General features: G+C 43.0%; 1 protein-coding gene across 3 annotated transcripts in view; it reads left to right on the top strand.

The window, feature by feature from the left end:
- Positions 1–24,269, top strand: part of LOC126471177 (protein sickie-like) — a 749,505-nt gene that overhangs the window by 474,630 nt on the left and 250,606 nt on the right. For 2 of the 3 annotated variants that reach the window (XM_050099283.1, XM_050099284.1), the window contains exon 3: positions 22,339–22,508. In XM_050099283.1, the coding sequence (XP_049955240.1) occupies positions 22,339–22,508 (170 nt within the window). The remainder of the gene's footprint in view (positions 1–22,338; positions 22,509–24,269) is intronic. The other variant, XM_050099285.1, reaches the window with a different exon arrangement.

The raw sequence follows: 24,269 nt of genomic DNA, 5'->3' as shown, positions 1-24,269 counted from the left end.
TTATAACGGTGGATGTTCTAACAATTCGTATCTGAGATTCTTCATACGTCTCACTGCCAAAACACCTCGGCAGGTGCATAGCCCTATTGAGAGACGATATTGTTTTCTTTTGCAATACAGAGCTTTGCCATAGTATTTTATGCTATATATGTCGTCTTGGAGACCTGTGCAGGATTCTCGAGCTATTTTTTTCATTTTGAAAAGAAACCAATAAGGAAAATTCCTTTTGCTTCCCAGAAAAATTACCCATTCCCATTCCGGCAGTAACAAATCGCAACAAGAAAAAATCATTTAGGTTCTATCATTGACATTTCAAACATTGTTGAGAAATACTTCTTCGCAGTTGCCTGTGATTAGAATTAAATAAATGCTTCACCTTCAATGTTGCACAGAGCGTTCGCGTGGTAAATTTTTGAGGTAATATGTAATACTCTTTCTTGTTATATGTCTATGGCGTCAGCTATTTCATGCAACTCTCACCGACGATCGTTCAGTACCATATTGACGACTATCCTGATCTTCACGTCTGTGGTCGCGTCTTTGGGACGTCCTTTACTGGGATTAACTATAAGATCAACATGTCCTCAATGAAATTAGCGACTCATTTTTTATTGTTAAAAACGAAGGAGCAGATCTTACAAGCTTTGGGTAAATTTTGGTTGACAAAAGACTCCCCAATAAAACGAATTTATGACGAATTGGTTTTTCACATTTAACAATTTCAACGAAACACACAAAGCAGGACGAGTTTTAGAAGTCAGTATGTAGATCAAATTGGCACCCGATATAACCCAGATACGGCTGATGTTCTTCAGGAAGGATTTTTGCACAGGAGCTTTAAACTTCTTTTACTACTTCTCTATTCTGCCGTCCAACAGATTACATTGGTACAAATTTCATCCAACTTACTCATACCATTGTTGAAAATAACATGTAGCTCTCGTTGCTGTGTTAACATTATTCTATGTGCATGAAAAAACTTGGTTTGCTGAAAATGGACTTTGTGCCTGACCGTCTAGTTGATAGGTAAGTACAACTTCTCGTTGCACATTTGCATTACAGAAATAACTGTTTATGTGTGTTTTCCACATCCTTCTAAAAGGACATTAGCTTTATGCTTACGAAATTCAGATAAAAATTTTTCTATCTTTTGTCTTTTGCTGTAACATAAACACACATGTGCTTACACTATATTTTGGACAGCATGGAGCAAAAGTGGTGTGTCGAGGCAAACCGAAAAGATATGGGTTTAAGTTCTTGTGTGGAGGGCACTAGGATGCTGGTACATTGCCAGAAAAATATAGTGACAATGACCTTCGTTACACAGCAGTTGTGAAGAATGTCAACCAGCTGGAAGAGTTGCCGTATAGATTGTATTCATTTACTTGATTTCATCTTCTGTGTGATTTGTATGTAAGAAATATTCAGGCCACAGGTACAGTAAAAGCCAACGGAATTGGTAAGGGTTGTAAGCTACAGAAGGGAAATGAACTGGAAGAGAAACTTTAGATTTGCCAGTTCAACCAATTTATTAGTGGCTTTGCTGAATGACAACAGTGTGGTGACAATGGCAACAACTTTGATGCTATAAATCCAACTCATCCAGTAACGCGATATTAACATCAGCAGAAAAGACGGATACCAATTCAATAACCAAGAGTCATTTACCACTACAACGAGTTTATGGATGAAACTGATAGAGCTGACCAAAATATTTCACTCTATCACTCTCTCTATCAGGGGTAAGAAATGGTTCTTTCCAATCAGTGCACATTTTGTCGATGTAGCCGAGGACAACGCATGGCAGCTCTGCAAGGTAGACGGCGGTAAATTGGATCACGTGGCATTTCGTCGAAGAATCGTCACTGAGTTCTGGAATCAAACTGCTGTGTTTCTGTGCAAAGAGAAAGACCATCCAAAACTGCAAAAATTGATTCTAGATATGGGAAGCTGGAACATTACGTCGCAGATTTTCCGCTAGATGTCTTTCGAGAAATACGAAACAACTTCACTATCGCCAGTGTCAGAAAAAGTTTACAACAGTGTGCGTTGTACGTACTCTATCACTTCATGTTTTTCGTTTCATGCTGTTTCACACAAAATAGTAAGACAATACTGAGCTGACACTTAAATATTGACTCTGTGCTAAGTGCATGTGTATACACCTGAAATCATTCCAGAAGGATGAGGTGTTATTCAAAAACTATGCAAATAAAAGGCGTTAAACAATTATACTGCGTAACTTGTAGAAACATAACAAAACTGAAAAAGGGGGCAAATGAAACTTCCTGGCAGATTAAAACTGTGTGCCACGCCGAGACTCGAACTCGGCACCGTTGCCTTTCGCGGACAAGTGCTCTATCAACTGAGCTACCCAAGCACGACTCACGACCCGTCATCACAGCTGTACTTCCGCCAGTACCTCGTCTCCTACCTTCCAAACTTTACAGAAGCTCTCCTGCGAACCTTGCAGAACTAGCACTCCTAGAAGAAAGGACGTTGCGGAGACACGGCTTAGCCACAGCCTGGGGGGATGTTTCCAGAATGAGATTTTCACTCTGCAGCGGAGTGTGTGCTGATATCAGCCCATATCTTCGCTAGGGTGCCCCTCCGTCCGTGTCTGCTCCGCTTACATACTTCTGTCATCACGTCACGTGCCCGCAACATCACCAGGTGGCATCCAACATCGCGGCGGACAGTGGTCATAATGTTTGGCTTGTTGGTGTACCTATACTACCGCCATCTGTATATGTGCATATGGCTGTCCCATGACTCTGATCAGCTCTCAGTGTATAGTGGTTTCGTGAATGTAAACTGCAGTAACTATAAAAATAGGCGTAAATGGCATGGTGATGTTGTGAAATGAACTACAGTTGTTTGAGCAATATCGGCATTAAGTTCAGTGCTCAGATCCCAGAGGGTGAGCCTGGAATATTACCGCGAGCACTCGCTGCCATAGCTACAAGTGGCGCCCGTATCAGACGAGCGATAGCAAGGACGAGCACGCTCCGCTTTTAGACGGAGATTTCCTGCCAGCACCCACCGCCAACTGCTCTCTGCAAGACGAGCGTTGCTCATCTAAGGCCAACCAAACACCCCCATGTCACTGGAATAACTTTACTGACAGACGGACTATGCAAGTGAAATGTGATGTTATTAACAACCACGACGTGAGTAACTATAAAAATCACGGAATACACCAGCTTTACTACTTTACTAGGGTACCTTTAGTACATTAAATTCTGTACAGGATAGAGTATAACATCATTAGTGTCAATAGAGTACTGTGGAAATATGTAAATCAATGTTCACAATTCCTTGGAGTACATATTGACAATGATCGGAATTGATCATCTTAAACGCTCAAGGTCAGCAACATTTGCTCTGCGGGCGATTGCAAACTTTTGGTGATGACATCAGAATCTTAGATCGTAGCATCCAGTAATATAACAGTCGGATAAAAAGTGGCGTCCGCTGTTCACAATTTAACCCCTGCACAGGAGGGAGCAAAGTATGCAACCATAAAAATATTTTATCACCATCCCTTGTAAAATAAATTTAGTGATTGACAATCTATGCTGTTTAAGACACGAATAGAAACTGGTTTTGCTTGACAACTCTATATACGAATATTTGAATAAATCCAATAACTAAATTGTATTTGTATCAATATTGATGTTAATAGCGAAGAATGTAATTGGTCAGCATTTAGCTGCATTTTGACTGATATAATGCATTGTAGTTATACTTTTAGTCCGGCAGACCGCCGTTGCGCCACCTACTGCATTTACTCTTGCTTCGCGACTTCGATTCACAGGGCGTTCGGATCGTGCCTGAAGCAGCTCTCCCCTTTTCATCCATTCTCCCTTGACTCCCCGCCCCCCTTTCAGACTACTGCAACCGCCCATTGTATGCAAATGATCATTTCTTTCCCTCGCCGGTGTATTTTTCCATCCCTCCGCTGTATATGCGACTTTCAATATTTATTCATACAATAACAAGATCGTTATGTTTCGACAGTTGTTCTTCGATGCCATGCAGTGTTTATAGGTACCCTGACGCTATTATCGAGTGCCATCATACAGTGTCCAAATGATATCTCTGTGCGCTGTCTGGTAGTTTACTGCGATGCTTTTTGCAGTGTACGTAATAACGTATCCCATTCTGTCACGGTTATGGAAGTGGTTACATTTTTCAGTTTGTTATTCATTCATTCCCTTTGGCTGGCACTATGTTCCTCATTATAGACGTTTTGTTGTTTTGGATGACCTTCTAATTTTACTTTTACCCCTACTCGGTTACTTAATTAATGCTGAAAAATTAGAATATCTGTCTGCGGCTTAAGGTTCCTGGATATCAACTGCTCTTTGTTCCAAAGGCAACAGGCATGTGACTAATCGTAATTGGAGCCTACTATTGCTATTATTACAGCATTTAATCTTCAAAGGCGTTTTTCCACTAAGTTGAAGGGGGGCTTTGTTTCCGTTTTTACTCAAACGCGAAGAAAAGTAGTTGCCAGTTTCATGGGTGAATTGATTAGGTATAGTAAAAATGTTCGATGAGTTTTAAGTCAGAGCACTGACTAACCCAACTTGCAAATCCACTCGATTAAACCGGAAGCTACGTTCAAGGAAATTTGAAAATACCCATCCGAGCCAATCAGAATCTCTTTATTCGACTCTAAACGTTTTATATCCACAAATTTATTTAGCTGTGGGAATTTTAGGCTGTCAGAGGGTGTCAGATCTGGTTATCAGAGTGGATACCTAATAATTCGTACTTCAAATCACTCAATTTTCCCACTCCGAAACCACCTCTGTGCGCTCGTGCATTGACCTGATGAAATATCTTCCCTGTGCTTTTCAAATCCGTTCTCATGCACTTTGTCTCCTAGTTGATCCAGAAGGGCTGTGCAGTCCTTGCCAGCTATTGCTTTACCCTTTGCAAGTTAATCATCAATGCGAAGAATCTATTTTTTATCCGAGTACACGCCGGGACAGTCACACCTCGCATTTTTGTATGCTGGGCCACCAACAGCTTTCACTGATCTTTTGTTTCTGGCGTGGATGCATCGCCACATTAAATCAGTCCAGTTCCTTCTAAAGTGCTCCAAACATTTCTGAAAAATTCTTTTTCTCGCTTCCTTTTGCTTAGCATTCGACATGTGCCGCATCCATCTCGCACATATCTTTCTCGAAGTTAATGTGTACGTAATACTTACAGCAGTTTTCCTTCTGACACTCGTATAGCGTCAGCTGCATCATATTTCCTTACACTGATGAGACCAAACATTACGGCAACTGCCCATCGTGTGGTTGAATGCCTCCTCATGGTGTTACGTGCAGGTGACGCAGTAAGAGAAGAATCTAAGCGGAAGAGAGAGGAATGGACAGTCATCACGGCGAAGATGCGGACCGCAAATGCGTAAATCCACTGATATAAGCGGTTTTGACAAAGGGCACATTGTTGTGGCGCTGCGGCTGGAAACGAGAATATCTGAAACGGCGAAGCCAGTCGCCTGTTGGCGTACTACCGTCGTGAGCACCTATGGAAAGTGAAGGATGGCGAAATAACGAGTAGGCATTATGGTACTGGACGACCATGTCTCATCACAAAACGTAGAGGTCAGAAGTTCCCCACTGTAATCCAGGATTGGCAGCGATCTGTAGTGGATGTGACGATAGAGTACAGTGTTGGTGCAGGCGCAAGTGTTTTGGAGCACACCGTCAAATGGTTCAAATGGCTCTGAGCACTATGGGACTTAACATCTGTGGTCATCAGTCCCCTAGAACTTAGAACTACTTAAACCTAACTAACCTAAGGACATCACACACATCCATGCCCGAGGCAGGATTCGAACCTGCGACCGTAGCAGTCGCGCGGTTCCAGACTGCGCGCCTAGAACCGCTAGACCACCGCGGCCGGCAGCACACCGTCCAAAGGCCATTGTTGAACATGGAGCTACACATCACACTACCCCTACCTGTTCCTGTGTTGACCCAACGACATCGTCAGTTATGATTGCAGCGGGCACAGCATTGCGGAGTTTTCACCGTGGTTCAATAAAAACGTTTCGCCTGTCGAATCAACCACATTTCTTGTTACATCAGGTCGAAGGTTGGGTCCTTACATGTCGTCATCCAGGTTTATGGCTGCACGAAACATGCACCGCGCCACAGATGCAGGCCGGTGAGGGCAGAATTAAGCCATGGGGTACACTGAGTTGGGCTTGCATGTGACCTGTGGTGGCAGTCGAAGGTATCATGACAACAGTGAACTACGTGAACATTATCGCGGACCACCTGCATCGCTTCATGCTTGAAGTCTCCCCCTATGGCGATGACATCTCCAAGGAGGATAACTGTCCGTGTCGCAAGGTCAGAGTCGTGCTACAATGGTTCGAATGGCATTATAGTGAACTCGGCCAGCAAATGTGCCTGATCTGTACCCATTGGAACACATATGGGGCGCTAGCTGCGTACCCGTAAACCACCATCCCGTAATTTGCGGGAATTGCTTGACCTGTGCGTAGACGTGTGGTGCCACATACGCCTGGAATCCCGCCAAGCACTTATAGAGTCCATGGCAAGCAGAATCTCTGTTGTATTGTGTTTGAAAAGTGGAACAACACATTATTAAACAGGTGGTTATAATGTTTTGGCTCATCGATGTAAGTGCTTATTGTCAAAGAAATCCTGGACACATTCTCGTAGTTTTCATCAGCGACTGCAATTCACGGAGATAATTTTCATGATTATTACGGCCATTTTTATGTCAGTTGTCCAATTACTTGGTGTTGAATATGAAGAGCCGCACTCCTTATGAATGCTATCAAATTCTGACGAATTTTAAATCGTCAAAAGAAAGATTTACATGACGGTACCGTGTTCCAGTGTATTCTTTTGAATTATACATACAAAACTACTATTTTACGAACTTACAAATAAAACTTTTCCACTAATCAAGTTTACCCGTAGTTAAACGTATTTTGCTGCACAGTATAAACCGTCATGTACAACTGTCGATGACTTAAACTCCACAGTTATAGGCACAGTCTTACTGGAGGTGGTATGTTCGACCTCTGAACTGACTGACATAGCCAGTAATAGGGGGAGTTACACCTTATCGTGGACTCCGAACCATCGTGTAACGTAGTACTTTTCTCATTAACCTGTCATTGTTATAGGTGACAGAAGCACTAAGTAACCCATCAAAGTCACCTCGAACCTTAGGGTTTGCAGTTTGGCGCTTATCTTTGTGACCATCAAACCCAAATGTAAATCCTTACAAAATTTCATTAACACCAAACGCCGTTGCCAGACAAAAATTTTCCATTGACTACATAAACATCTACATTTGTTCTCCGCAAGCTACATTACGGCATGTTCGCTCCCTCCCTGTTCGACTCGTCGACTCGCGAATGGCGCGTGAGAAGAATGCGTGTCAGTAAATCTCCGTATGAGCTCTAATATCTCTCATTTTCTCATTATGATCATTTCGCGAGGTGTGTGTGGGAGGAAGTATGGCGCCCGGCTTTTCCTGGAACATAACCTTTCGTAATTTCACCAGTAAACCTTTCCGTGATGCACAATGCCTCTGTTGTAGCCTCTGACACTATAGTTTGTTCAGCATCTCGGTAACACTCACGTGCCGACTTGACGACCCCGTGACGAAACACGACGCTCTCCTTTGGATGTTCTCTACGTCATCTATTAATACAACTTGGTTAGCTACCCAGAATAATAAGCAGTATTCAACAATCGGTCGAACAAAGGTTTTGTAAACCACCTCTTTCATGTGTGAGTTACATTTCTTTGACACTCCTTCAGTGAATCTGTCTGGCACATCTGGTTTTTCTACAATTAGTTTTGTGAGGTCATTTCGCATCAAGTCGCTCGGGATGTTTACTCCAGGGTATTTTAGGTGGTTAATGTTTCCAGTGACTTGCCGCCATTAGTGGATTTTTTCGCCTATTTATGCGTAATAGTTAAATTTATTTACGTTCGGGGTCAGCTTGAAGTCCCTGCACCAAATATCGATCCTCTGTTAGTCTTCTTGCAACTTGATACAGTTTTCTGGCATTGTTGTCTTCCTGCGAACAGTCTCATGGAGCTTCAGAAGTTATCCACTACATCATTTATATGCATTGTAAACACTGCAGCACTTCCCTGAGATCTCTGAAATTATCTTTACATCTGTTAGTTTCGTTGCGTTAAGAGCTACGTGTTGAGTTCTGTCTGCGAGGAAGTCGCGAATCCAATCACGAATCTGGTAAGATATTCGGCAAGCTCGTATTTTGTTCGCCAAAGGATAGAGCGGGATTGTCGAATGCCTTCCTGAAGTCGAGGTACGCGGCATCAACCAAAGCACCGCTGTACCGCTGTCTACCCCCCACATTATATTATAATCGACGACAGGGATACCGCTGCTCTGCCCTCAGATCTCGGAAACTGCTGCGCGCTTGTTACACGGCTACAGAGCAGCCCGCGGAGGTGCATTCTGACTGTACCGTCTCTAAAAATACCGCCCTGCCGCAACGTGCTGCTTTCCTAACTCCTTACTACAAACCATTTGCTTCCTCTGCTCAATCGCTCTACGTTTCCTGTTACGCCTCCATACGAACGTAGGCCTCTCACGGTGGACCAGGTATTCTTGCAACTTACGTATAGTGGGGCTCAAATACCAATTTGATAAAAGAAACCCTTTATTCCTTTATTACGACATTCATTCGACCTCATACTGGGCGTGATACCGCAACATCTCTCTTTCGACACGAATTTTTTTACAATAAGCGTAGGAAAGAACAAAAATTTATTTATTTTTAAACCATCGGGTCGGAGATCTGTGTCAGTGACGATTGGTTACAGAATTCTCTCTCTCTCACTCTCTCGCACGGACCACACAATATATATATATATATATATATATATATATATATATATATATATATATATATACTCCTGGAAATGGAAAAAAGAACACATTGACACCGGTGTGTCAGACCCACCATACTTGCTCCGGACACTGCGAGAGGGCTGTACAAGCAATGATCACACGCACGGCACAGCGGACACACCAGGAACCGCGGTGTTGGCCGTCGAATGGCGCTAGCTGCGCAGCATTTGTGCACCGCCGCCGTCAATGTCAACCAGTTTGCCGTGGCATACGGAGCTCCATCGCAGTCTTTAACACTGGTAGCATGCCGCGACAGCGTGGACGTGAACCGTATGTGCAGTTGACGGACTTTGAGCGAGGGCGTATAGTGGGCATGCGGGAGGCCGGGTGGACGTACCGCCGAATTGCTCAACACGTGGGGCGTGAGGTCTCCGCAGTACATCGATGTTGTCGCCAGTGGTCGGCGGAAGGTGCACGTGCCCGTCGACCTGGGACCGGACCGCAGCGACGCACGGATGCACGCCAAGACCGTAGGATCCTACGCAGTGCCGTAGGGGACCGCACCGCCACTTCCCAGCAAATTAGGGACACTGTTGCTCCTGGGGTATCGGCGAGGACCATTCGCAACCGTCTCCATGAAGCTGGGCTACGGTCCCGCACACCGTTAGGCCGTCTTCCGTTCACGCCCCAACATCGTGCAGCCCGCCTCCAGTGGTGTCGCGACAGGCATGAATGGAGGGACGAATGGAGACGTGTCGTCTTCAGCGATGAGAGTCGCTTCTGCCTTGGTGCCAATGATGGTCGTATGCGTGTTTGGCGCCGTGCAGGTGAGCGCCACAATCAGGACTGCATACGACCGAGGCACACAGGGCCAACACCCGGCATCATGGTGTGGGGAGCGATCTCCTACACTGGCCGTACACCACTGGTGATCGTCGAGGGGACACTGAATAGTGCACGGTACATCCAAACCGTCATCGAACCCATCGTTCTACCATTCCTAGACCGGCAAGGGAACTTGCTGTTCCAACAGGACAATGCACGTCCGCATGTATCCCGTGCCACCCAACGTGCTCTAGAAGGTGTAAGTCAACTACCCTGGCCAGCAAGATCTCCGGATCTGTCCCCCATTGAGCATGTTTGGGACTGGATGAAGCGTCGTCTCACGCGGTCTGCACGTCCAGCACGAACGCTGGTCCAACTGAGGCGCCAGGTGGAAATGGCATGGCAAGCCGTTCCACAGGACTACATCCAGCATCTCTACGATCGTCTCCATGGGAGAATAGCAGCCTGCATTGCTGCGAAAGGTGGATATACACTGTACTAGTGGCGACATTGTGCATGCTCTGTTGCCTGTGTCTATGTGCCTGTGGTTCTGTCAGTGTGATCATGTGATGTATCTGACCCCAGGAATGTGTCAATAAAGTTTCCCCTTCCTGGGACAATGAATTCACGGTGTTCTTATTTCAATTTCCAGGAGTGTATATGAGTCTGCATGTCTGTGGAGGAATGCCAGCCGATTCTTCCTCGAGGACAGAAACCTCAGAAGGTACTGATCTTCGATGCTTGAGTGTGGAGCGAAGTCGACGTTCTACCTTATCCTAAAGGTATTCCATTATGTTCAGGTCGGGATTCTGGGCGGACCAGTCCATTTCAGGATTGTTACTGTCCACAAACCATTGCCTCAGAGATGCTGCTTTATGACAGGGCGCAATGTGATGCTGATACAAACAACCATCATCTCCGAACTGTTCCTCTATTCTACGCAGTACACAGTGCTGTAAAATGTATTCAATCCTAACGCATTTAGCTTTTTCTTAATCACGATAAGGGGACCTCACTGTAACCACAAAAATAATCATGTACCGTAAGACCACATCCGCCGTACTTCGCTGTTGGCACTGCACACGATGGCAGGTAACGTTCTCCAGGCATTCACCAAACCCAAATCTTTCCAACGAACTGCCACAGGGTATAGCGAGATTCATCACTCAAAATCACTAATTTCGAGTCATTCACTGCCAGTGGCATCGCTATTTACACCGCCTCAAGCGTCGCTCAGTACTGGCTCGACCATTGTACCCCATTCTCTCTAATTGCCTATGCACAGTCATTGTGCCAGCTGGACTGCTGGTAGCCTATCGGAACTGACGAGTGATTCCTTCCGCAGATTTCATGCGGTTATTTTACAACCGCGCTCCGCAACGCTCGACGGTGCCCGTCCGTCACTACATGGGGTCTGCCTGGTCTCGGTTTAGTTCTGGTTGTTTCTCAGCCGATTCGGGCAACTTTAGAAGGGTTGAAATACTCCTGATGGATTTGTTACCCAGGGCACATGCAGTGAGTAGTCCACGTTCGAAGTCACTGAGCTCTCCTCGCCGACCCATTCAGCTGTTGCTGCTTCTCTACTGACAACACAACACTACCCACCTCTTTTTATATTGTCGGATCCGTCTATCGTACATCTACTTCTACATCCATACTCCATACTGCGCAAGCCACCTGACGGTGTGTGGCGGAGGGTACCTTGAGTAGCTCTATCGGTTCTCCTTTCTATTCCAGTCTCGTATTGTTCGTGGAAAGAAGGATTGTCGGTATGCCTCTGTGTGTGCTCTAATCTCTCTGATTTTATCCTCATGGTCTCTTCGCGAGATATACGTAGGAGGGAGCAATATACTGCTTGACTCCTCGGTGAAGGTATGTTCTCGAAACTTCAACAAAAGCCCGTACCGAGCTACCGAGCTACTGAGCGTCTCTCCTGCAGAGTCTTCCACTGGAGTTTATCTATCACATCCGTAACGCTTTCGCGATTACTAAATGATCATGTAACGAAGCGCGCTGCTCTCCGTTGGATCTTCTCTATCTCTTCTATCAACCCTATCTGGTACGGATCCCACACTGGTGACCAATATTCAAGCAGTGGGCGAACAAGTGTACTGTAACCTACTTCCTTTGTTTTCAGATTGCATTTCTTTAGGATTCTTTCAATGAATCTCAGTCTGGCATCTGCTTTACCGACGATCAACTTTATATGATCATTCAATTTTAAATCACTCCTAATGCCTACTCTCAGATAATTTATGGAATTAACTGCTTCCAGTTGCTGACCTGCTATATTGTAGCTAAATGATAAAGGATCTTTCTTTCTATGTATCCGCAGCACATTACACTTGTCTACATTGAGATTCAATTGCCATTCCCTGCACCATGCGTCAATTCGCTGCAGATCCTCCTGCATTTCATCACAATTTTCCATTGTTACAACCTCTCGGTATACCACAGCATCATTGAAAAAGAGCCTCAGTGAACTTCCGATGTTATCCACAAGGTCATTTATGTATATTGTGAATAGCAACGGTCCTATGACGCTCCCCTGCGGCACACCTGAAATCACTCTTACTTCGGAAGACTTCTCTCCATTGAGAATGACATGCTGCGTTCTGTTATCCAGGAACTCTTCAATCCAATCACACAATTGGTTTGATAGTCCATATGCTCTTACTTTGTTCATTAAACGACTATGGGGAACTGTATCGAACGCCTTGTGGAAGTCAAGGAACACAGAATTTACCTGGGAACCCGTGTCTATGGCCCTCTGAGTCTCGTGGACGAATATCGAGAGCCTGGTTTCACACGATCGTCTTTTTCGAAACCCATGCTGATTCCTACAGAGTAGATTACTAGTCTCCACAAAAGTGATTATACTCGAACATAATACGGGTTCCAAAATTCTACAACTGATCGACGTTAGAGATATAGGTCTATAGTTCTGCACATCTGTTCGACGTCCCTCCTTGAAAACGGGGATGACCTGTGCCCTTTTCCAATCCTTTGGAACGCTACGCTCTTCTAGAGACCTACGGTACACCGCTGCAAGAAGGGGGGCAAGTTCCTTCGCTAGTCTGTGTAAAATCGAACTGGTATCCCATCAGGTATAGCGGCCTTTCCTCTTTTGAGCGATTTCAATTGTTTCTCTATCCCTCTGTCGTCTATTTCGATATCTACAATTTTGCCATGTGTGCGACAATCTAGAGAAGGAACTACAGTGCAGTCTTCCTCTGTGAAACTAGCGGTGAATTCCACATCAAATATGGGTGTCCGGATGCTTTAGATAGGTAGTGTATACTCGTTGGTTCGGCAGAGAAATGCATATATAAATAAAGATGGCGTTTGCCACCAATAAGACCCTCGTTCTTCTCTTAAGCTCGCACCTTGGTAGAAGATAACCGCATCTGGAGGAAGTATTTGTTAGATTTGAACCGTAGGCAAATAAACTGCAGTACGTACATAGTGCAAGCATTGTGATAATAGTACGCAAGATCTCTCTTCTAACTGCTATTTCAAGACATATAATCGCATCTGCAAATTCAAAAGGGATTTTTTGGGGGGGGGGGTGATGGGGAGGGGGGTTCCGTCGGGTCATTACTGCCCATAGTTTATATTTTATTATTTTTTTTTTACAGGCGCGTGAATTTTATTACATACGACATGTGTTTAACAAATAAAGAGGATTTTTGTTTTTTGGAAAGAATTTTATTTATTCGACTAGATCATTGTTACCCCTTTCAGAGTAGCTCCCCATTAGATATTATAAACTTCTATGAAAGCATTCCGAAATACTTCCGGAATTCGATCTTTAGGCCAGTTATTGGCTCTCATAGTGATGCGACTTTTAATCTCATCTACATTTGTAAAATGACGGTCCTTTAAGAATTTATTTATTTTTGGAAACAGAAAAAGGTTACATGGGCCATGTCTTTCGAGTACGGAGGCTGGAGCATCACTGCAGTACTGTGGTAAAAACTCGTGATGCGCTGTGCTACTAAAATCCAAGAACATAGCGAGCATAACCTTCACATGTGGTCGCACTTATCAGTTTTTTTCGGCCTCGGTGATCCAGAATGCTTCCACTGGGACAACTGATCCTTAATGTTGACGTCATATACGCAAAAACATGTTTCATCACCTGTTACGAATGGTATCAGCAGTCAGTGTCGTTGTTGACTTCATCTAGCAACCCCTGAGCAATATTCATTCAACACCTTTTTTTCGATATTCGACAATTACGCTATCCCACTTTTCGTATCCAAAAAATCAGAAAAAATTTCATTGCGTGAGTAATTTAAGTTGTCAACATCATCAGCGACCTGTCCACTCGTAATTCGGCGATCATTCGTAGTTATTTGTTCCACTTTTTCCACGGTTTCATCGGTTTATGATGCGTTGGGGCGTCCGGGGCACTCGTCAGTTTCAACGTCTTCACGGCTCTCTTCTCGTAAACCTGTGGCAGACTCACCAAAACCAGTATTTAATATTTCTAAAGCTTTGTTGCACTTTATTCCGTTCTTACAACAAAAATTAATACAAATTCACTGATCAATTTTTACACAAAATAAATAATCACCTCTACTACGTATGTAACATTTTTGACAGCTGACAACAGACTAAATATCCAATATGGTTAACATTGTACAGAAGTACAGAAACTTTCAGACCTGTTTGCCAACACAAGAACGAACAAAGCGCGCGAAGCGGACTAAAACAACAAGCGAAATTACAAAATTCCCTTTACTTTTTGAATACACCTTGTAAATCAATTTCCATTTTAGAAGGAAGGTCAGCGTTGGCCGTAATTTTGCTGGTTCATTGACAGTAAAATCGATTTTCAATCACACAGTGATCATATTCAGTGCTGTAGTGTACAAATTAAACTCATAGGCCCCGGTGTCAAGTTATCATCAGTAACCAAAGCTGTGTAACGATCAGAATAACGCTGACCTTCCTTCTAATTTCACGTATATGATCGTTGTGCACACAGCACTCTATGGAGTCGCCAATCAATAAATTTCCATATTTCACAATTAACTTTCAGAGAATAAAGTAGCATGGAAAGTAAGCCTCTAAAATGTTTCCAAAGCTAGAAAGCTAGAAATGAAAGCCAAAGGATACTGAGTAACGTAAGACCGAAACAGAAAGACAAAAAAACCTACTCCCAAATGTAGGAGGAATTGTCTGAGATAAACATTTCTCACGTTTGTACGCTCGTACAGGCTTAATTTATAGACCGTTGTTCACAACTGCAGTAATTAGTGAACACTGAAAATTGTGACTGCACATATCGATTTTATATTGTGTAAATTATAGCGTTACCAAAGCTGTGATAGTCTGTTGCTATTACAGTTCTGAAATTAATCGTATGGCACATGTACTTGTCAAATTCTTGGACGTCTGCTTTTCAAAGTCTATATTTTTCTGAACGTCGGTTCTTGGACGTTATGTTAAAGCAACGTACTATTCCCTTATGTAAACAAATTGCTGCAATCATTTTACTATTATTACATCAAATATTATATATATTTATGGTAATTGTGCAGTTTATTATTATACTATATTAAACATTTAATACATTTTAGTAGTAGTTTACTAAGCCCGTACACATCTGTCGGGATGAGTGCAAATTATATTTGAGAGGGGGAGACAGAGATACTAACAAACTGTGACCCAACTCCCAAAACCGAACCCTGATCCGCGCCCGTATATTCGAGGATTATTTGCCACTGATGTCGGTTTCAGGCCATCTACCACAGTTCGATATGTTTCATACATGAGACGATTAACTTGGATACATTTGACGAGGTAATATATTTTTCCTTACGTCTAGAGAAAGCCATGATGAACAATGCACAGCTTATTATCTTACTGGCGGTAGTATGCTGACTAAAACTTGAAGGGGTTTTCCTTGAGACTGGTGCAAATTCGCCGTCGGTTGATTACAAATCTGATAACAAATTTGGTAGTGATGACTTCAATGCTACGAAACCAACACAGAAAAGGAACTTTCACCTCTTAGAATAGAGAGGTACGGTAAGCTCCTTTCTACTATCACGCTATATACGGAATACAGTGGTGTTTTCATTGTTTATAAACACAGTATTGTATATTTTTCTAGCGTCTCTATTTTAGCTCTTGTCATTCAATGACCGATTAAAAGAAATGCGTTCAATGAAAATGATGATGGCACAACTGAAATTTTTTCATGTTTTTAGGAGTCACGAGATCTGCATCATGTAATGCAAATTTGATTTCGCGCCGTGTTATAAAGTTACAGGATTAAAATCAAGTACGGAAGTGAAAGACTTTTTGGTTCCCATTTGGCCTGTATACGGACATGTCGTTATTTGTCGTTATTTTTAGTAACACGGTCGTTGTTACTGGCTGCTTCGGTAGAGGAACACGGTGAAAAGTCCACAAACAAGCTTCAGCTGTGATTCCCGTCTGTGGACTTGGTAAGATACAGCTCTGGAACTAAAAATACCCCTCCTCTCCCTCATGTAATTAAAGCAGCGTACCTGCTCTGCGCCACACATGCCTCTGATGCTTCCTTTCAAACTGTTCTTATACTACGCTCACACTGTCTTGTGTGTATAACGTGTTATAAGAAAATGAACCACATAAGCGCTACTTATGCAAGAACTTTTCGAAGAAAATAAGGTACTGGCTTTTACACATGCGCTATGAAATGACTTGTATTAACAGTACAGGTTAGGGAGTTGCCTGTATTGTATCGAATCTTCATTTGTACCACTGCTAAAAAATTCGTACATATTGCAGTAACGGACATTTAGTGAGGCTGCCGTGAATTACGTGCTTCTTGTGTGTTCAGAAACAGAACGTCTGAAGACATCCTTCGATTTGTTCTAGTTTTCATGTAAATTTTTGTGTGCGTGGCGAAGAGAATTACTGTTACAAGATAATTAACAACACAATGTTTAATTTATAGGTGAGTATACATGAAATAATCTTAGTTTTCAGGCAGTGGTGAATCTGTATTAATTGTGGTTCGTTTCTAGGAAATTGGCTAAGAGAAAATGGCGAAGTTGCCTATAATGTGCGCTATAAGTTTCCGATATTGTAATGGTACTATTTGAGACACTTGCTCGCATAGTAAGCCTTAAAAATGCATTTGGCATTATTCGTGCAACACATTGTTTCGAAGTGATGTGGTGCATTTTCTAATGTGTTCTTTATATGGACCTGCCCGCATGTTACCAAGGTTGTTTCGACTACGCTATAGAAGTTTCTCTGGGAATGCCCTACACATCCTTATCTCTCTGCATGTGTTTTCCGTACTCTTTGTGCCCTGAAGAAAGCGCCGAGCGCCGATTACGTCAGCATTTCCCCTCGCCCGCCGCAAAGGCCAATCTTGTCATTTAGATATCTGTTCATCATTTTCAGCAACTGTTTTTGAAGAATGCGGATGTGAAGAAATAGCACATTAGTTGCGTTAAAAATTGTTTTTTAACGCAACTGGTGTGCTATTCCTTCACACTGGAAATCATGTTACTCCATTCACACAGCCGCCCACCAGTGCAATCGGACTTTTTCTTTTGTGCCACCTATACTTGCTTCACACAGTCAAAGAGAAACGCTGTACGTGATGAAAGCGCAAAAAGTAGTGAGACTCCCTCACAGCCGGCCGGTGTGGCCGAGCGGTTCTAGGCGCTTCAGTCTGGAACCGCGCGACCGCTACGGTCCCAGGTTCGAATCCTGCCTCGGGCATGGATGTTTGTGATGTCCTTAGGTTAGTTAGGTTTATGTAGTTCTAAGTTCTAGGGGACTGATGACCTCAGATGTTGTGCTCAGAGCCATTTGAACCATTTTGAACTCCCTCACACAGTGAAAGTAAAATTACGTTCTACCACAATTTCAAAAGTGCAGTTTCAAATATTTACCGAAAATTGCCAAAAAATATAATATATAATGATAATATCGGCCATTTTATACCGATTTATCGATATATCGGAGAAAATGTAATGCCAAAATATGTCGATATTTTTGTAGGAAATATTGATATATCGATATTTGATCAACAGCCCTATTCGATGCAGGACCTAGTGCTTCTCGAACAATTACTTGACGTTTGATTAGAGCAGCGCGCGAACAAACTATCACCAGAATCTAAAAAATTGTCACGAGAACAAGCTTTTGAGAGTTTCTTGCAACACAGGTGAAAATTGTAATAAATCCTACCACCGTGCAAACTCCTGTTGTATTTGAACTAATTTACAATAAGAGTTCTCATACGGTATTTATGGATACGCTGTATAAACATTTATGGTGCTTTTTGTGTCAAGGTAACAGTCAAGGGCGAAAGTATTGACATTCAAAAATATTATTAAATCAAATAGAATGTTTTACTTGGTTATTGGAGGCTATAATAATTTACCAAGTCAGTTGCAAATGAACATTTCGATTCCTGTTCACACATTAGTAAAATAGTTAAAAGTTTGTAATCAGCTTTAAAACAAGATGGTCACATTCAGATGAAACAATGAAAGAAATTAGTTGGGAATCGAATGAACAGTAAATGAAGTAAATCTTATTAAACTGATTGTAACTGAGATCGAGAGAATAAATAACAGTGGCCAGACCGGTTGTGAAGATAATACCAACAGACGTCACTAGATAGCAGGACAAGCTAAAAATGTAAGACAAGACAAAATCGTGACTGTGATTATTTGTTTATTGAAGGCTGTTTTTACATATTAGCTGAACTCCATAAGATACTACAGTACGTGTTTCGTGGTTATTTTTATGATTAAAATGCGTAATAAATTAATGGAATAATTAACATAATCTCCACACCATGGAGATAGTAATAACAGTAGTTGCGAACAAAGGCCGAGATTTTCCGAGTTGTGATGTCAACTCTCCGAACAATTCGAGCACAGCTCTGTAGTTGAGTCGGCGTTAAGTAGCTCCCTGACAGTTGGGCAACGCTGTGCCAGCTTTCAACTACGAAGTTCCAACGGTTCCAGACGAAAACAGTAGCCGTCTATAGAGCTCCGGCAACACTGAGGCATTGCTACAGAGACGTTTACAAAATCACGTAGCGTGACTGCAGCAGGCGCGCTGAGCTACTGCGCCCAGCCCTCTGCATGTGTCAGGGAGCTAGTTAAAGTTAGTTGCGTGTTCCATTGATCAATAGCACGGAAAAACCGTTATGATGTGGAACGTATCAAATGGACAAAAAATGCGCACAGGAAACAAGTTTTTTTTCCTTTTTTCTTTTGTTTACATTAAAGTGTTATACCTAAATATTTCTATTATCTATCCCATTCCCTTAAATGACACAAAATGCATATATTATATCTCCAGATTTATTTACTCATATTCAAGAATTCATCTATACAACAAATACGCTTTAATACGCGGGATTAGCTGAGCGGTCTGGGGCGCTGTAGTCATGGACTGGGCGGCTGGTCCCGGCGGAGGTTCGAGTCCTCCCTCGGGCATGGGTGTGTGTGTTTGTCCTTAGGATAATTTAGGTTAAGTAGTGTGTAAGCTTAGGGACTGATGACATTAGCAGTTAAGTCCCGTAAGATTACACACATCTTACGTTAGAGAGAGAGAGAGAGAGAGAGAGAGGTTCAAAATGGTGCGAATGGCTCTGAGCACTATGGGACTTAACATCTGTGGTCATCAGTCCCCTAGAACTTAGAACTACTTAAACCTAACTAACCTAAGGACATCACACATATCCATGCCCGAGGCAGGATTCGAACCTGCGACCGTAGCGGCCACGCGGTTCCAGACTGAAGCGCCTTTAACCGCACGGCCACACCGGCCGGTCAGAGAGAGAGGTGTAGAAGGAGTTGTCAAGGAGGTATGATTTCAATTTCTTTTTGAAACTCTTACTGCTGACTGCTAGACATTTTATTTCATCTGGTGATCTATCAGAAAGTTTTATAGAAGCATATTTTACCCCTTTCTGTGCCAAAGATAGGTTAAGTAAAGGATAGTGTAGGTCTTTCTTTTTTCTGGTATTGTAATCACGAATGTCGCTGTTGATTTTAAACTGGTCTATGTTGTTGAGAAAAAAATTCATTACTGAGTAAATGTACTGTGAAACAGTTGTAAAAATTCGTAATTTTTTAAACAGATGCCTACAATATGTGCGAGTATGAACCCCCCACATTATTCTAACTACTTTCTTTTGAGCAGTGAATACCTTTTGCCTAAGTGTTGAGTTGCCCCAGAATATTATTCCGTATGACATCAGAGAGTGGAAGTGTGCAAAGTATGTTAGCTTACTAATTTCTACATCCTCAAAATTGGCAATTATTCTGATTGCAAAAGTTGCTGAACCTAGTCACTTTAGGAGATCCAAAACATGAATTTTCCAATTAAGATTCTCATCTATATGTACACCCAAAAACTTAGTATGCTCTACCCTGGCTACTGACTTCTTTTGGAGTGTTACGTTTATTGAAGGAATTATATTTTTTGCAGCAGAAAATTGGATGTACTGTGTTTTTTCAAAGTTCAGAGCAAGCCCATTCGCAGAAAACCAATTAATAACTTTTCCAAAGACCTTATTTGTATGATTTTCTGTCGGACTTTCTTTTACTGTATTAATAATTATGCTTGTATCATCAGCAAACAGTGTCAGTTCAGCATCTTGTTTCACATAAGAAGGGAGGTCATTCACGTATATCAAGAACAGGAGGGGACCCATTATCGAACCTTGTGGAACACCTAATGTAATTTCACCCCAGTTAGATGAAGTGGCAAACTCCTTTGAATCACTTGAGGCATATAAAGAGACTTTTTGCTTCCTGTTCTGTAGATGTGACTTAAACCACTCATATGCTGTTCCATTTATACCATAGAATTGTAATTTCTCTAACATAATGTCATGGTTCACACAATCAAATGCTTCTTACAGAGACTCGACTGTAGTCGTAAGTAAGCTTTTTCTTAACCCTTTATTTGGCAGTGTTGCTCTCAAGCAACATCAAATTTACGTTGGCCTTATGGGACAACAAACACTTCCCAGTGCCTTTTACTGGCATTGTTGCCTCCAGGCAACGGTCCTTTACAAACTGCGAATGCCAGTTGTTGTAATAGTTCAAGGTTTTCCACACGAGATGGCAGTTTGTGCAGTGGTGTTACAGAGATCTCCTCGTGTGAGCAACAGGGGTGTCTTATTTTGGTTCTGAAAGAGTGGATTTCAATAAATTGGCAGTAATCTTAGCAGAGTTTCTTCAAGAAATACCCAGAGGTGAGTTTACAGCAGAAATATTTCAATCAGATATCGTTTTGAATTACGTAAATAGTATAAAACTTTAATGTTGCCTGTGAGCAACATTGCCCATAGTTGGGACATGTGCCATTAGTATATTACATATGCTTACGACCGATATTCAAAACAATAAACTCGTGACGCTTGCAATCTCATTTTGTGGTGTCCAACCACTCTCAACAGTAAAATGATGGGACAGCAATGAAAAAAGAAGAATTGATGTGCCCTGTCCCAGTATTGTACGTCAGTACAACAAGCATATGGGAGGAATTGATTTTGCTGGTATGCTGATAGAGCTGTACAGAGTGCCAATAAAAACTAAGTGTCGCTACATGAGATTGTTTGGATTTATGCTAGATCTGAGTGTTGTAAATGCCTGGCTGGTATTTCGAAGAGAATCTGTGGACAAGAAGACCTCACTGAAGTCATTCAGGGCAGATATTGCCAATGGTTTGATGTTTTCAGGGAAAAGGAAAGTAGGAAGGCCCTCAATAGACATAACACCACCACAAAAGAAGAGGAGGAAGCCAACAGCTCCGACTGTTACACAAGATGTCCGATTGGATAATATGGAGCATTGGCATGTATACGGTCCCAACGGTCGTTGGTCGTTATTATCCATCTGGATTTTCTACAGTCATGTGTTCAAAATGCAATCTAGTATTGTGCTTCGTTCCAAAGAGAAACTGTGTCCAAAAATTCCATTGCAAGAAGAACTAGAAGGGAATATGAAACAGTTCTGTTACACAGCAGGAATGCATAAATGTGTTTATAAGCCGGCCGAAGTGGCCGTGCGGTTAAAGGCGCTGCAGTCTGGAACCGCAAGACCGCTACGGTCGCAGGTTCGAATCCTGCCTCGGGCATGGATGTTTGTGATGTCCTTAGGTTAGTTAGGTTTAACTAGTTCTAAGTTCTAGGGGACTGATGACCACAGCAGTTGAGTCCCATAGTGCTCAGAGCCATTTGAACCATTTGTGTTTATAAATTAAATTATTCACGTACAGGAAACCTTTTGCTTGAGGTTATTGGCAAACACTTTTTTTCTATAATATGTATAAATGTGGTCTACTGCTGGCAATGTTGCTTGTAAGCAACATTTCATAATTTTTGTCAAAAATTTCTAAAACTGACTGAATTGTATTTCTTTAAGCATAATAAATAAATATAAGCACTGAAAAAAATTTTTTGTTTTTATTTTCACCATTTGCCAAATAAAGGGTTAAATTTGGATACATATATTTATTTTGTCTTTGGTGTGTATGAGAGAGAGAGAGAGAGAGAGAGAGAGAGAGAGAGAGAGAGAGAGGATCCATGGTGCAGTACTAACTGTGTTGCGCGCGGCTCTCATGTGATGTTAGCAGGCTGCCGGCCCCATTCAGCAAGCAGCAGCAGCAGCAGCAGCAGCAGGCCCACGCGCATGCGCAAGCCCAAGCGCAGGGTGCGCAGGCGCATGCGGGGCCAGGCCACAGCAGCATCCCCACACCAGGCCGCCGAGCTGCTGCCTCACCGGCCACCGTGCACAACGCCGGTCAGTTTATTTATTTTTATCTCTGTTCTCTCTTCCCTTCCACATCTCTAACTTTTACATGCATGCCAGTAATATGAACTATACTGCTGAGAAAAAAAGTTTTTAAGTGTGCCGAATATATGCATTTAATCACTAGAAACCGAAATGTCTAAACCAGGGCTTCCCAACACGTGGTCCGCGGACCCCTTAGGTGGTGGTGGTGGTGGTGGTTAGTGTTTAACGTCCCGTCGACGGACCCCTTAGGGGTCCGACGGCTCTTTCAAGGGGGTGCGTGGCCACCTTTCACCAAATCGTGTAAAATAATGAGTAAAACTATTGAATAAAAATCAAATTCATCACTATTTTCTTTTCGAGTGAAAAACATGTGTACTTTTACTTCAGGTCGTATTCCGGAGCAGCCTTTTCGGTTCCTAAGTGAGAACGCATACACAGTTTAATGCCGGAGAATGCGGCTTCTCTGATTGACTGTTTCGCAACAATTCGGGGGTCGTTTGTGCCCCGGCTCACGGCGCTAGATGCGCTGAAACCTTTTACGCATGCGCGGAGCGAGCTTCGTCGACCAATCACAGCGCTCAATGGCACGTATGCGGCCCCAGGCATCGTTAAATGTTAAACTTGCTTTGTCAGTGCACTATCTACTTCATAAGTCGATTTTTGACCAGTTTATTACTTCTAACATGGATCCGTGGCTGAAGTCGGGATCACTGAAGAAGGGTGCGGTTTCTCCATCGCCTTCACAACAAGGGAAGTTTCCAGTTGAAATGAAGGAGGAAGGAGGACGACCAAAGGAAGAACAATCACAAGAAGCTCCAAAGACTATTGATACTTCGGGGAGGGGGGGATGGGGTGGTTGGGAACGTGGCACTAGCATTAAGAAGCTTTCAATTCCCATGGGTTTCGCTCTGAAATTTAAAGTTACTGTGCTCTTGACTGACTAGGGGTCCGCCATGGATTTTCGACTGTAGAAGGGGTCCGCCAGCTGAAAAGGTTGGGAAGCCCTGGTCTAAACAGTATCGGAAGTTAGTTGGGGACAGTTTGATTATATCAGAGTTCGAGACCTCCAGTATCTCGCATGCCCTCCTTGCTCAGCCTGACAAAGATATGTCACGCTCCGCACGAACCTAAGGTGATGACAGTATGCGTATCCATTCCCGTTGACTGCGGAGAGCCTCTGAGTGTTCTTGGAGAGTCTGTTGCGCGACAAGGAGAATATGTATCTGTTGTGAATGAGGTAGGGACTCATCTCTTGAATTTCCAGCCTCTGCAAGACATTCCTGGCGATTCCCTCTACATGTGACGTGGCATTATCGTTCATGAGACGGAATTTAGGGCCAGCATCGCGCCCAGCGTAATGGTCCATCATGATCTACTCGAAGTGCACCATGGCAGTAAGACAACCACCTTCATAGAGATACTGATGCCACCCAACCCATCACTGAATCTGCCGATTGAGACAACATTCGGTTTGCACTGCTCACTTCGGCGTCTCCTTACACGCACACGTCCATCATCTCGAGTGGAGGAAAATCTTTACCACTCTGTTAGTAAGTCAAGTATCCAATAGCGAGTTTGCCAACCGAAAGGATTACGGGCGCACGGAAGGTGAACCTTGTACTGGTGCCGCATTTTTAGACAACATAGTTGCGTGAAATCGCATTATTTATTTTGTCGCCAACCGGTTTCAACCCGCGATGGGGTTGTGCTTCTTGCTTAAGTATGTAACTACCGTTGGTCACCGTGGAGGGCGTTACAGTCTGCCCA

The sequence above is a fragment of the Schistocerca serialis genome, chromosome 3, assembly GCF_023864345.2.
Source record: "Schistocerca serialis cubense isolate TAMUIC-IGC-003099 chromosome 3, iqSchSeri2.2, whole genome shotgun sequence".
NCBI classification, from domain to species: Eukaryota; Metazoa; Arthropoda; class Insecta; order Orthoptera; family Acrididae; genus Schistocerca; species Schistocerca serialis.
Note: the sequence above shows the minus strand (reverse complement) of the source record. Positions and strands in the feature narration are given on the sequence as shown.